Source organism: Myodes glareolus, chromosome 15 (genome assembly GCF_982192425.1).
Source record: "Myodes glareolus chromosome 15, mMyoGla1.1, whole genome shotgun sequence".
Lineage (NCBI taxonomy): Eukaryota > Metazoa > Chordata > Mammalia > Rodentia > Cricetidae > Myodes > Myodes glareolus.
The window spans coordinates 5411444-5425719 of NC_142040.1; the positions used below are offsets into that span (position 1 = coordinate 5411444).

A 14276-nucleotide genomic window follows, 5' to 3' on the forward strand; every position below is an offset into this window, starting at 1 on the left:
TATTATAAAATTTTTGGGGGAAGTTTGTGATCAAAACAGATATGATCATGATACCATCAATGTGGGTGCTGTATATACTGAAAAACAAACACAAACAAACAAACAAACAAAGACGTTCTTTGCATATCTCCCACAGGTAAAAGTGATCCATTCTGTGTAGTAGAACTGAACAACGATAGACTGCTAACACACACTGTCTACAAAAACCTCAATCCTGAGTGGAACAAAGTGTTCACATTGTAAGTATATTAATCACTTTATGCTTATTTAAAAACTGGTGTGAAAATATAATTTACCCTGAAAGTGTGTATGTGTGTGTGTGCATGTGTGTGCGCACACACACATATTTGCAGATTCCAGTTCACAGCGCAACACGTTTGCTCTGCCTTTACTAACCATGAATTTCCAAACCCCCTCCCAACCTTCTCAAGAATGAAACTTGGGAAAAAAGGGGGTATGTCCTTTTTCTTTGTTTTCACTATAGGCTTCTTTTTTCCACTGTGCTTTTATGTGGCCTAAGGGTTTGCTCCCCACCACTGAATAAGCATACTGCTTCTTCCTTTTGTATATTCTATTGAAATTTTTCCCAATTGCATGGACACCGAGGAAGACAAAGCTCTGTTTGTCCCACCACTGAAACCAGCAAACAGTCCAGTCGGGCTTGGCAGATGCTTCTTCTGGGTTTGTTTCATTTTAACACAATAAGGAATTAAGCATTGTCCTAAATCTCAAAACAACCTTTGAGTTAATTTTCTTTTGTTTTAAGAAATTTGTAAATCTGTTCCACTGTGCGCCGTGGAGGCTGTGCACGCTGCACTGTAGGAGCGGACAAGTCCCTTAGTTTAAATTGGCTGAAGAGAACGGACTGCACAAAGCAAAACTCTCCAGACAGAAGTACTTAGCAGTTTTCTAACATGGTTTTATTTCTTGTACATAAAAAAACTGCTAAATTCCTCATTAATTCCTTATAATGTCGCTGCTTAAGAGCCAGTAACTAATCAGCTTTAATTATCTGACCAATTTATTTTTAAGGAATTCCACATTTTTATAAGAGATGAAAGCCTAGTCAGGAGGCTTGCGCTCCTGAGAGGGCCATGGAGAGTGTTTTCTCTAGAGTACATAATTGAATGAATAGGTTTGATTATTATCAAAGCGATTAATTGATTGTACCCTGGTAAAGCCTCTTTTCATGTGCAGTTATGGTGTTTCAGTAATGAATATATATATTTTTTTAGTTTTCTATTCATTCCTATTTTCTTGGTAAACAATTTGATCAAAAAATAAAAGCTGTCAACAATTGATACTTATTTTTCTTGAAGCAAAAATATGCAGAATTCACACAGTTTTTTACTATCATGTGTTGTCTTTTACACTTACTAGAATATTGGGATATAACTTTTTTTCTGAATCCAAGGGTAGTCCTACCTTTTTCTCTATTCTGTTTTCTCTGCTTGCTACAAACCTAACTTAGTAAGTGCAACAGTAAGAACTATAAAAATGGACAGGTCATAGTATAGTAAAAACAATTAGAGTTCAAAAGTCCATGTGGCTCCTACTGATAGCAAACCTGTGATATCTTACATAGGAGTTATGCAAGTGTATGATTTATTGTTATAACGAGACAGAAAAGCCTAAATATTGCCAGCAGTACTTAGTGATTTGTCCAGTAATTTATTCTTTGCATATCCAGATCAAAAGTGATATGTCATTAAAAAAAAAACTGAAAGTTCCAGCAGTCTTCAAAGTTCCTCATGCTACGACCCTTGCTGTTGTCCTGTTAGATGTAGCAGGGGAAGCTTTCAACTTCCACCCTGCCCTGTATATGTAGATCTGTGTGCAAATAATACACGTAAAAATAATAGTACAGAAAACAGCTAGTTCTAAGATTTCAAAACCGGTCTGGTCTATCTTTGCTTCATACTGATGGAGCCTTTTTTCTTCGGGTTTGTTTATTACGCAGCAACATTAAAGACATCCATTCCGTCCTGGAAGTGACAGTCTATGATGAAGACCGTGACCGGAGCGCCGACTTTCTGGGCAGAGTTGCTATACCATTGCTGTCTGTAAGTTTCAGTCACCTGACGCACTGTTCCGTGTTGCTTTTGCTCAAGAAAAAAAAAAAAAAAAACCTCAGCTCTGTGTCTGTCATTTCTCAACCAAGGTCTGTAATAAGAACACTAAAAATTTTAACATACTCAATGCACGGCCATGTTGAATCCCATGATAGTTAATTTTTCTTGACAGACTTGATCCTGGTAATGAACAGGTACTTGTCAGAATTGCCACAGTTGTTTTGGGTTCTCTGTCAGTTTCAGCAGCTGGGGGTCAAAGGTCACTGGGGGAGTGTATTCAGTGGAGACCGTGAGACAGACGGCTGTCATGTCCTTTTCCCGCAGATTCAAAATGGTGAACAGAAAGCCTACGTCTTGAAAAACAAGCAGCTGACAGGGCCAACAAAGGGGGTCATCTATCTTGAAATAGATGTGATTTTTAATGCTGTAAGTCTTAACTTTGGCTTTTTTGTACTGCTAAAGAGTTCAGTTTCGTGAAAGCTTTTGTTCCTGGTTTGTAGAGAATTTCTGTCATTCCTCATTTTCTCTAAACCTTGATGTATCTTGGGGAATATGCTTCTGGCACACCCACACTTTCTGCTACAGTGGGGCCGCCGCCGTGTGCTTGGCTGCCGCCCGCCCGCCTGCCTGCCTGCCTGCAGAGGGACGCGCATGCATATGCAACTGTATACATTTATATTTTATGAGCACAGCAGCCAAGACTTTGAAACTTTAGAAATTATTTCAAATTGAACTGCATGCAAAACTTGCGAACAGTTGTAATATATGAACCCCTAACACACACATGTGTTGATGTATAGGTGAAAGCCAGCTTACGAACATTAATACCCAAAGAACAGAAGTACATTGAAGAGGAAAACAGGCTCTCCAAACAGGTAAAAAAAAAAAAAAGAAAAGAAAAGAAAAGAAAAGAAAAGAAAAGAAAAGAAAAGAAAAGAAAAGAAAGAAAGAAAGATCCCTCTGGGAAGAACTGATTGATTCTGTAAAATATCAGAGTAAATTCAAATAAACCTTGGAGGTCTGGAGGGGGGACGTCCTTACAAATTTTGATCACCTACATATTGAAAACGGCTTTTTCCCTTTCTTTTCCTTTCTTAAAAAGATCAAGCAAAGGCAAAACCAAAATAAGAGATGAAATGGGGGTGGTAAGGAAGGAGAAGGGGGCTGTGGCTGTGCAGGCGGAGGAGGGTCATCTGGACCGTAAACTACACTTTGATTGTCACGGAGTGTGCGAGTGAGGTTCAGATCTGTGCACAGACCACCCACAGGTATGATGCAGGTGTGCCGTGAATGAAGGAAGTACCTCCCTCTAATTCAGTGAGGGGTCTTTTAATTAGATGTTAACAACACTCCGTTAAAATGAATTCTCACTGACATTCTCTACTATAACAGAAAACCAGGAATTCTGATCTTCTCTTTATGATGCTGCATTAAACTAAGCTTGGTATTTATCAATAATAACTTAAAATTTACTTTAATATCCAGTTAAGAAAAAGTGCTACCTACCCTTTTTAAATGTTTATGACAATTTACAAAGCTAAAATACAGTGTGTTTATTATGACTATAAAGTCACTGAGCTTACTTTTACTGTAAAATGTTTGATAATTTTCTGAGCCATGAGAAACCTTAAAATATTTTTTTTATTTTTAATCTAGTAAATTTACCACAAAATGAGACTTTTGGCATTTAAACAATATGCATTACAAATGAAATACTTATCTAAATAGAAAACCATATTATATTTCTCTATAATTATAGATAAGAATAATAAAATTTGTTTTTTTTTTTTTAAAAAAAAGGTGCTAGGAACCAAGAAGGGAAATACACAGGGGGGCTCTCTGACTAAACAAAACTCCAGTTTTAAAATGTGTTATAACTGCCTTGCACACACATGAATTAATTTTATACATGTGTACTTTTGTCATTTGAACTCAGGTAATTTTACATATCTGTTTCTTTAAAATACCAGATTGATATTGGACTATATTTAGAGTTAACTTGCAGACTTATGATTACTTTAATTATCCATTTCTGTAGATAACTTTTTAAACCATTATCTAGTTCATAGATGTCTTTTTGTTGTTGATGATGTGATATAGTTTTTGTTTTAAATTTAAATACATTTTTTTCTAATAAGAGATTTTGTGACATACTCTAAAACGTTCCTAGGTTTTAAATCCTAGGAAAATAAAGAGAAAATATGGAGTGGATTTAATATGTAGTGAGGGATGGTTGTAGACAGAACAGTCCTACTAAGTGGAAAAAGCCCTTGAAATTACAGTGCTTCTATAATAAGCTACATTAGACAGGCTTTTCATTAGAACTCTGAATCAAAACATTTCAAGGTATCCAATTCACTTTGAAGCATCTTGAAATTAAAATATTTAATCTATCTTTAAAAGAAGAAAGTTCAAATTAACAGGAGTACATGTTTCATAAGTAGCAGATTTTTTATGAACAAACATACCAGCTTATATAAAAACATTATTGTTAAATATATATTTAGCTTAAAAAATAGTTCATCCCACCTAGTTCTTTATCCACTAATGAATGCTTCCTTTCCTTTACCTCGTGAGCCAAACCACTTGGTATATCTTTGTCACCTATTGCTTCTCTGGGGCCATTCTAAATTAGAATCATACAATATACTTGATTGTTTTCAGTCTTGTAAACGCTAATATTGTTTTCATTTTCCTTACAGCTGCTTCTAAGAAACTTCGTCAGAACGAAGCGCTGTGTCATGGTGCTGGTAAACGCTGCATACTACGTTAATGGTTGCTTTGACTGGGATTCACCCCCAAGGAGTCTTGCCGCATTTGTGGTAGGATCACACTGTCCTGCTCCCCCATTGTTATTCATCAGATTCAGCGATCTTAGCTCCAGCTCTCTGTGGCTATAGTAACAGTTATGTTGATAAAGTCATTTTAAAACTCCTATTTTGAGACTTGACTGGACAGATTTGCTGTGGGCAGGAACCTGATGGATTGTTCAGGGTCTGAATCCAAGAATATATTCCTCAGATTTCCGGAATGCAAGACATCTTAGTCAAAGTATAATTTTCTCTGACACTTAAAAAGTAAAATTTTGCATATTGTACAATTCCAGATCCAAATAGGAGAATCAAAAAAATACTTCTCTGTGGAGAAAACAAACAAACAAAGACAATGACAACGGCCTTGACCATCCACACTTTGATTGTATTCATCCTGTAAGTGTTTTACCAGGATAGGAAGGTCACTGGCGGTAGAGTGCTGGCTGGTAAGCTTTAATAAACGAGTAGAGCAGAAAGGATGTGACCTATTTTAGAGATGACTCTGACTCTGTGGTTTCTAGTTTTGAAAAGTCACAACTGAGAATGTAATCGACCCAAATATTCTCCACACAAGGTTCGTCCTCTACCCTTTTACTCAGATCATTTAAGAAATGATACTGAGACCAACTGGCAGTGGTAGAAAAATCTAAAAAGGCACTTTCTCTGGACCTAGCCAGGATCTCTACACTCACACTATTTCTGCTCGGTCGATGTTTTACCTGAGGTTTCTATGGAGTTCATCTTCTGGAAGTCTTTATTTTATTTTGTGTTTGTTAGGAAATGAGCATCTTACGCTTTCTTGAAGTTGTCAGTTTTGCAAAATATGACATTATTATGAGGGTTTACAGAAAGGCCTTAATTAGAGTACCAATCAACTTTTATATTACTGGTCAAATGAATGTGTTTTAGTCCTTGGAGTTCTGTACTCTGCGCAGGCCTTGTCTGGGATTTTCACTAATGTCTGAGCACACGAACAAAGGCTGTATCCATCCCTTTGTGTTGTCACTTACTAGTTAGCAGCCTGCTTCCCATAGATACGTGGTTGTCTTCTTAAGGAGGTGACTGCCACCATCATTGCTTAAGAAGTAGTTCTTCTCTCTGTGCTTGTCTAATAACTCTCACATAATAGATATAGTGGGGCATTCTGATTTTCATCAGCATAGCGGCATTATGATAGTCACCAAAATGATAGACAATGATATTTGATATCAATTTCAGATTCTATGGGGAATTAAGATAACAATAAAACTCTACTGAAAATGTCTGCTGCTATTTCTGATTGACTTTCTTTAAAGCCATCTCTGTGGCTGTTTATGAAATTTGAAAGCATAAAAATGTATGTAATTATATCATTTATTCAGGATTGGTCATTATGGACTGTTTGACATTACAGCATGTTGTGTGAGTCTTCATAAACTCCTTCCAGTTTCCTAATGTCATTTTTAAAATTAATTCAAGATGGCAGCTCCTTTTTAAAATCTCCTTTTGCTTCTTAAAAGAAGAAGCCACTGAAACCTGAGAAACAGAGGCACCTACCTGTAACTGCACTTACAGTGACATCACTAGAAGGAAGCAAAGCGCTGCAGAAAACGCAGTGTCTGCCTCAGCCAGTAACCAGTTTGTAGCAGACACAGCCAAATACAAGGGGTTTGCCCAGAAAAGACTGTGCAATAGTAAAGATAGGAAATGGCTGAAAACGAGTCTGGAAGAGGAAAGAACATGATAAAATGTGAAGAAATTATTAACCACTTTGTTGGAAAAAAAGAAAAAGAAATAGCACTTTATCGAATATGGTTGAAGTAATAAATATCAAGCTCTCTGCTTAGGCTCCGACGGGGAGTCCCTGCAATGTTTACCCTGCTGTCTTCACCGCTCTCTATCACAGAAGGGCACCTAGAAGTCAGTGAGCCTCCAGGATAAACAGCCAACTAAAGTCTTTGAATAAGGCTGCCAATTTAAAATTTTTTCTTAAAAAAAAACGCAAATAAATAAGTTTACTATAATAAATCTGATTATTAAATCATGATAAGAACTATCAATACTATCAAAGCAATTTACCTATAATTTCCATAAGAACCTAAAATTCAGTTATAATCTCTTATCAATAATCTGCTTAATCATGGATTGAATTCTGATATAGAAAGTTTTGTACAAATAGAAATGAATGTTTATCAGTTACTCCCTATGTGCCAAGCATCTATTGTTTATATGTAAATAAATGAAAATGGTCTTGCACTAAGAATTTAATATTTTCAACAACTTCATAGATTTTATGTTTCCTAGTATATAGATGAAGAAACTGGAGCTCATGAATGTACCTTGCCTCATGCCACACAGTAAATATTCTTTTCTGTAGAAGCCTTTAAGATGTACACCTGAGAGTTGTGATATAAATGCAGAAAAAACTTTGTAAAAGATTTTAGCCATCTTACAGAGAGTAAATGAGTTGCGATTGCGTCAGCAGAGGTTTATTAGGGCAGTTTGCTGAAAAGAAGTGATTTCCATTAGATGAACATAAGCAGTGCCCATTGTTACAGACATATTGTTCCCATCATGCCCTCTGACAGATCATGGGTCTATTATTATAATATTGGTTCCATTTGGCCCATTTTTTCCTAGCTGCAGCTGCCTCATGGAGGACATGCATTTGTACCATTATGTGGCTTACTTTTAGGGCCAGATCAGTATGCTTTTTAATGCTTAAATGAATACGAATTTTTTTTTTCTATTTCATTTTGGTTTTCTCTTCTGATTCAATTCTCTGAAAAACAAATGCAAAATAGTGAGGTCAAAATGGGAGAAAACAATCCTATTTTGCATCTTGGTGTCAATGAGCATAGAAATGCAGACAGTAGCCACAGCCTCCCAGCAGCACTGTGAGCAGGCCATGGAACCCAGGGGGAGATGGCAAAGCAGAGCAGGTCGGCTTCTGGAAGAGTTAGGTTTCTAAGTTTTCTGGTGAATATTATTGTTCAAAGGGAGTTCTTTTGTCTGTGGTGTAGCAGGCACTGCTTGTCCCTGGGAATCAGCAATGTAGACCTGGAAATATCTTACAAATTGGACTAATTTTCACCAGACTCCAGACCAGACGTTTGTGTTCTCGTGGAAGCCAGTGGGTGCAGAACGGGAAGAGGAAAGGAGGGCAAGTGAGCACACATTCCTTTTCTTCAGCACTGTCATTGCTCACTGTAATGAGCACAAAAATAATTGGAAAACTGAGCTATCAGCAAAAGGACACACTTCAGTGTGCGTCAGAGAATTATTTTACAGGACAAACTTTAGTCTTTAAATGTGATTGTAGATAATTTGTGGTAGCGTCTGTCCGTTTGGAATTGTTTTAGCCTTTTCTGTCGTTACACAGCAAGTGCTGCTGTGTTTAACATTAACATTTGATATTTTACACATTTAATTTCTGTTCTGCTGTGTGGTCCTTGGGGAATGAAACCCTAGTGCTACATGAGAGAGACAAAGTATTGATCAGTTAACATTTCAGCTACATTTATGTATGTCGCAAAATTAATGAAAATGCCAGACAAAAAATGTCAGAGTGCACAAAGAGGTAGAATTTAAATTTGATACTTTAATGAAAAGTCTTAAGATGTGCATTATCAAAAATGTCCTCTTGCCTTTAATGTCCAATTCTGTACAGAATAACCAGCAGCAAACACATATTTTACTTAGAGGAACAATGAACATGAATTATGACAAGAAAGCAGCTCCTCATGGCACCTTGTATAGCAGAACGGCGTGTTTGAATGCATAACTGGTAGCCATAAAATACATTTGTTTCTGTTCGTATCTAAGAAGCTATTGGCTTCAGCCCTCTATCCTGAGCATCCCAGGCCGACTTTTTAGTAAGATTCTGACCCTGTTTTCCTCTCTGTCTCTCTCTGTCTTTCTCTCTCTCTCTCTCTGTATGTGTGTTTATAAGTGACTGAGCAGAATTCTATCTATAGTAATTCAATGAAGACCCTCGTTCATTATTAATCCTTTCCTGGGCATTTTTAGTTGCCTGCTTTTCTTTGCTTCTAGACAATTTTGTGTTCCTTCTTCTTTACAAAAGTCCCCATTTTTCGGAATGAGTCGCACTTTTTTTTTTTTTTTCAGAAAAGCTGGGCCATTGTGGAGGTAGAGAGAACAAACAGGATGATACATGCATAGGCTCATGTGTGGGAGGTATGTGTAGGCAAATGTTCCAACTTAAAAGTAAAAAATGAAGAAACCACAGGCAAAAAGTAGGACCCAACCTTGGGTGGCAATTGGAATAAAGGGCAGTGTCCTAAAGATCAGAGGCAGTTAGCATTCTTTACTGTGTGCTTCCTGTATACAGAGTCTGCTGCCATTAAACAACTTAAAGGTTTCTCTAACAGGTATTGCAAGCTATGCAGGCATTGTAAGTGACTTTCATGGTTAAGGACTGAAAGGCCATGTTAGTCAAGGAGAAATACCAATGGGAAAACAAGGGTATCTCTGCGTCACTGTGGTCCCAGTCCTAGCGTACACAGTGGATGTAGGATACAAAGGCATCTCTGCATCATTATGGTTTTAGTCTTATAACAGATGTAAGATACAAGGGCATCCCTGCATTGCTGTGGTCCCAGCCTTTGCTTACATAGTGGATGTAGGATTCAAGGGCATCCCTGCATTGCTGTGGTCCCAGTCTCAGCTTAAATAGTGAATGCAGGATGTAGGGTAATTGTGCTGAATCTAGAGAAAGCACTTCACATTTACAGAAAAAGTTTCCGTTTGGAGAATTTAATAGACACCAGTAATACCGTACCAATGAAATTAAGACAATTTTCAAACTATTTTTATAGGAGCTTTTTCTTTTTCTGCTACAATTGTTTTCTTAGAGCTAGCAAAAAAAAATACAATGGAAATGTTCCAAGCATATGTTTTGTTACTTTCCTTGCAGCAACAAAAATGAAGGAGCCCTGAAAATCAAAGAAACAAGCACCAATGAAATGTGATGTACTACTGATGGTGCTGTCTTTGTGCTCATGGGTGTGTCTTAAATTATATATCTAAATCCAAGGCCTTTCCCCTGCCATTCACAGCACATGCTTTCCCCTTCAGTAAACTTACATAATTTAGAAAACAATACCTACAATTTATATAAATTTTTTTACATTAAATTTCACTAATGTAAGAAAGATACTTGCCTAGAATTTCATTGACTTAGGAAATTATATATCTCTAAAGTTGCTTAAATTTCCACTTACAGAGTCAAAAATATTGACATTAAGAAATTTTTAACAAATAGGCTGAAAACACACTCCATATCTGACTGAGAAGCCATTGATAAAGGCACTGGGACTTGTTTTTACGGCATGTTCTGGCTTTTTGGGACCCTAGTCCTTATGGATGTACAGCTCCCTAGGCCTGGATGTAGGGGCCAGGGCCTTGGACTTCCCACAGGGCAGGATTCCCCGCCCTCTCTCAAGCAGGGTGGGAGAGAGAGGAAGGGGTATGGGGGAGTGGGAGGGGATTGGGAGGAGGAAAAGAAGTGTAAATAATTGAATGGAAAAATAAAAATAAAAAAAAAGAAATTTGATAATCAAAACACACATTCCCATGTCCCCAAATTCATCTCAATTACTGGCAAGAATTCTTTTTTAAATATTGTCCTTGATTATACAAAAAGTTACAGTTGGGTTTCTTTTACAAACATTGTATATAAATTTTTTTTTGTATATAACTTCTTACAGTCCCAAGAACACCCTGGAGAAAGTCATCATTTAAATATATAGAGTTTCAGGACTGCTCACCCGTAGTTAATGTCAACCTAAAGACTTAAGAAGCATAGGTGGTAAGAGATCAAGGCATGCCCTCTGATCTTGTGTGAGGAGATGTGATGGTCCATGTGCACACCATCCTCACACACAGTCATCCCTGCGTTCTGTGGCGCTGGATATTATATAACAACCCAGCACTCGGTCAGATCCACACTTTCTTCCCTTTGAATGATGCTGATGTCCTTTTTTGTTTATACTAATAGATGTCTGCAAAGGGACTTTCTGATCTTTGAGGAAGTTAGTCACATAAGACTCAAATCTGTTAGGCATTGAAAAGTATATTCCTCCAATATTCTGTTTTATGTTTACAGTAGCAAGAATTGAATCCTGAAGAGGTCACACTCAGGCTTTCTGTGATTTCAACTCTACCTCCTTTGTCCTCTAATGTGGATAGTGTCATCTAGGAAAATTTTATTTTCTGGGTAGGAATAATTAAACCATTTCCCTTTTGTCAAGGTATGCGTTGCTATTCTTTGCATAAGGAAGTATTAACTGCAGATGTTACCAGCGTCAAGTCCAGGAGTTCACCTTCTCATGAGCTTCAGAGTGAGGTGGTGGAGTACGTACCCTGAAGTCCACTCTCTCGATATGCTTTTTTTTTTCCTGTTTGGGAACTGTACCGTTTCACCTTCTATTAATTATGAAGATTCTCCAGAATCACTAACTTCACAACTACCAATTAAAAAATTTTAAATAATGAATAAGGAGTGTCTGTCTCCAGATTCTTAAATCAATTTTTCCCTCTTTGAATTTCTACCTGCCTTCAAACTTAAATTTAATTGAGGGACATGCTTGTTGAGGAAAACAATTCATTTTCATTGCAATACATTATTATTCAAAGCAGCTTCCAAAGAAAAATATTTAAAAGAATGAGCTGATTATGTGATTTCCACTAGTAGATCAACCTCTTCCAGATGGGGGTGAATCTGAACAGTGGGAGGCTAAATCACTTTAGCCAATTAGCCAACTATCCCTGTGAGGTCACCCTTACACCAGGCTCTAAGGATATACCTACAAACTGTGAGCATCCAGCTTACTAAGTGAGTGCGTAACTGGAGACATTGCTAATGAACTTGTTTCTGTCTTTGTTCTCTTGCTTTCTCCATCATTTAACCATATTTGAACATACTAATAAGAGCTGGGCAGCCTTTGCCGCAGAGGGCTGAGAGTGAGGACTGCATGGCACCAAGGGCTTTGGTTGTGATGACAGAGGTTGGACACTCAGCAAGCAGTAGCATTTGGAGATCAATAGGAGAGTAAAGGTGTTCACATCAGCTGTCAGTGAGTGTCTCCAAGAAAAATGCAGAGAAAATCAGGGACGAGTGAAAGGAAGCAGATCCAACTGTAAATAAGTATGTGGATAAAAATCGAAGGAAGCAGATCAAACTGTAAATAGTTGTGCAAAGATCAACATGGAAGTCAGTCCTTATTTTAAAGGCAAAAATAAAAAGAAAATGGCAACACATGGCTTTCATTTGGTCTTGGGGCTCTACTCTTTTCATTTCATCTTAGATATTTACATGAGAAATTAAATATGAAGAACTGTTGGAGAAGTAATTGTAAACATCTAAGATTGGTTTCCTGTCCCACCGAGAACACATTTGTGCCCTCACAGGAGACACTGAATGGGACTGTTTTTTTGGTGCTGGTGATGAAGCCTAGCTTGGCAGTTCTATAGTTTACATAGGATGCAAACAGCATGGAGAAGCCATTTGTGACATCTATATCAAATTATTGACTACATTAGTTCGTTCACAGAAAGATTTGTTTAGTTTTGAAAACTGTGTTCTTGCCCCTATACAAACTCACATAGGATCTTGTGCATTCCAACCCCACTGCAATTTCCTAAGCTCCATCAACATGGAGAAGTCTAAGAACGTTTTCTGTACTAAGTAGCACGGCCTCTCTCATGATGAGGGTGCAATACATTGCATTATATTAATTACTAATAGCCATCTTTATATTTCATTGTATGTGTGTTACACGTATTTGCACTGTGCATGCAAGTCCATGCGCATGTGTGTAGAACATGGGTTCCATGCTGGTGGTCTTCCTTTTTCTGAGACAAGATCTCTTACTGAACCTGGAGCTCACCTGTTGGCTAGATTGGCAGCTCAGTGACTCTAGGGCCTGCTTAGCTCCAGCCACCTCAGCACTGGGACTATCGGCATACTCTACATTCAGAACTCTATGTGAACTCAGTCCTCAATTTGTCCAACAAGTTTACTGACTTAGCCCTCTGGATTCTTCATTAAGTTCTCCATTGGAAAGTGAGGAGGAAAGATGAAGGAAGAGGAGAGTTATATAAAAATAGATCAAATTAATGTGTTCACCATTCAAATAAAGAGTTCATTGTCAAAGTTTATAAACAATCTATACATGTTTGATTTTTTTATCTCATGTCACAAAATACAAATCATAATATAATTTTTACAGTTAATGTTCTATGTTGCTTCTGCAAGGAAACTCCAGCAGGACTTAGGGGTTTGCAGCAGAAATAGTTCATCCAGTTGTGCTATAAAATGCTGGCAAATTTCACAATTTCCCTTAGTCAATAGAAGAGAACTTTTAATGATAGGTTATCAGGGATAAATGTAATCCATCTAATTATCCACAAATTAGTGCAGCAAAATTTTATCAGAGAATTATTTGTTCTGAAGTTATGCTAGGAAAGTGAGAGCCAATTCTCAGGAAAAATTGTGATCAATTTCAGTGGCTCTGTTTACATTTTCTAGGTAGACAGCAATATTAAAAATGTTGAATAAAAATGTGGCTTGCTTAATGTGTTTGGTTTTTGTTTTGTTTTGTTTTGTTTTTTTTTGCTTAAAGTTTTCTAAGTAGAGTTTGGTTCTTCCATTACAAACATTTACTGTGTACCTTGGCCAGGAGGCTGATTATATTAGAGTACTTTTTGTATTAACTGGGTGTGTGATATTTCCTCAGTCTTTGAAACACGCACAACATAAGCCATAAACTCCTAGTGGTTTTATCCCTAAGCCCTAAATCTTAGCTAGTACATAGTTAAATGTAATGACTTTATGTAGGCTCCCTGAGTCCAAACAGAAAAGTCTGTTCTGTAAAACAGGTCTTTGGTTCTTGGGCATATTTATCCATCACAGAAATGCCATAGATAATGGCATACCTCAAGTTCACTGATCCCTTCAAAGAGTGGAAGCACCACCTGGAGAAACTAGAGCAAACGAACTCATAACTTGGTGCAGAAGACACCAGGAATGTATCGATTTCAACACCATCTTTAGAATTATATCGCTCATCATGGGAAGGGCAAGGGGCTTTAAAAAGTAAAGAGTGCATGTGTTATCAACAACATGATGAAGCCACAGAACATTACACATGGAAGGGCCTTGGAGATGATTTTACAGTGCAGAAGCTGAAAGTACAAAGAGACAAATGGCTCCCTCAATCAACAAGGTCAGTTCTCCCCGATTGCTTAGTGGTGGTGATTTCAAAGACAGCAGGAATGAAAACATAAAATGGAGAAACTTATGAGTTAAGTTCTTAAATTGTTCTCAATAAAAGAAAAGTAGAACTTCCATTGTACTCTGGAAGTCCTAGGGTATAAAACCGGACTCATG

At 37.4% G+C, this 14276-nt stretch overlaps 1 protein-coding gene across 5 annotated transcripts in view; it reads left to right on the forward strand.

Moving 5' to 3' along the window:
• Positions 1-14276, forward strand: part of Mctp1 (multiple C2 and transmembrane domain containing 1) — a 592866-nt gene that overhangs the window by 432567 nt on the left and 146023 nt on the right. For all 5 annotated transcript variants that reach the window (XM_048424315.3, XM_087896744.1, XM_087896742.1 and 2 more), the window contains 5 exons: positions 137-239; positions 1961-2063; positions 2397-2498; positions 2873-2947; positions 4775-4894. In XM_048424315.3, coding sequence (XP_048280272.2) covers positions 137-239; positions 1961-2063; positions 2397-2498; positions 2873-2947; positions 4775-4894 — 503 coding nt within the window. The remainder of the gene's footprint in view (positions 1-136; positions 240-1960; positions 2064-2396; positions 2499-2872; positions 2948-4774; positions 4895-14276) is intronic.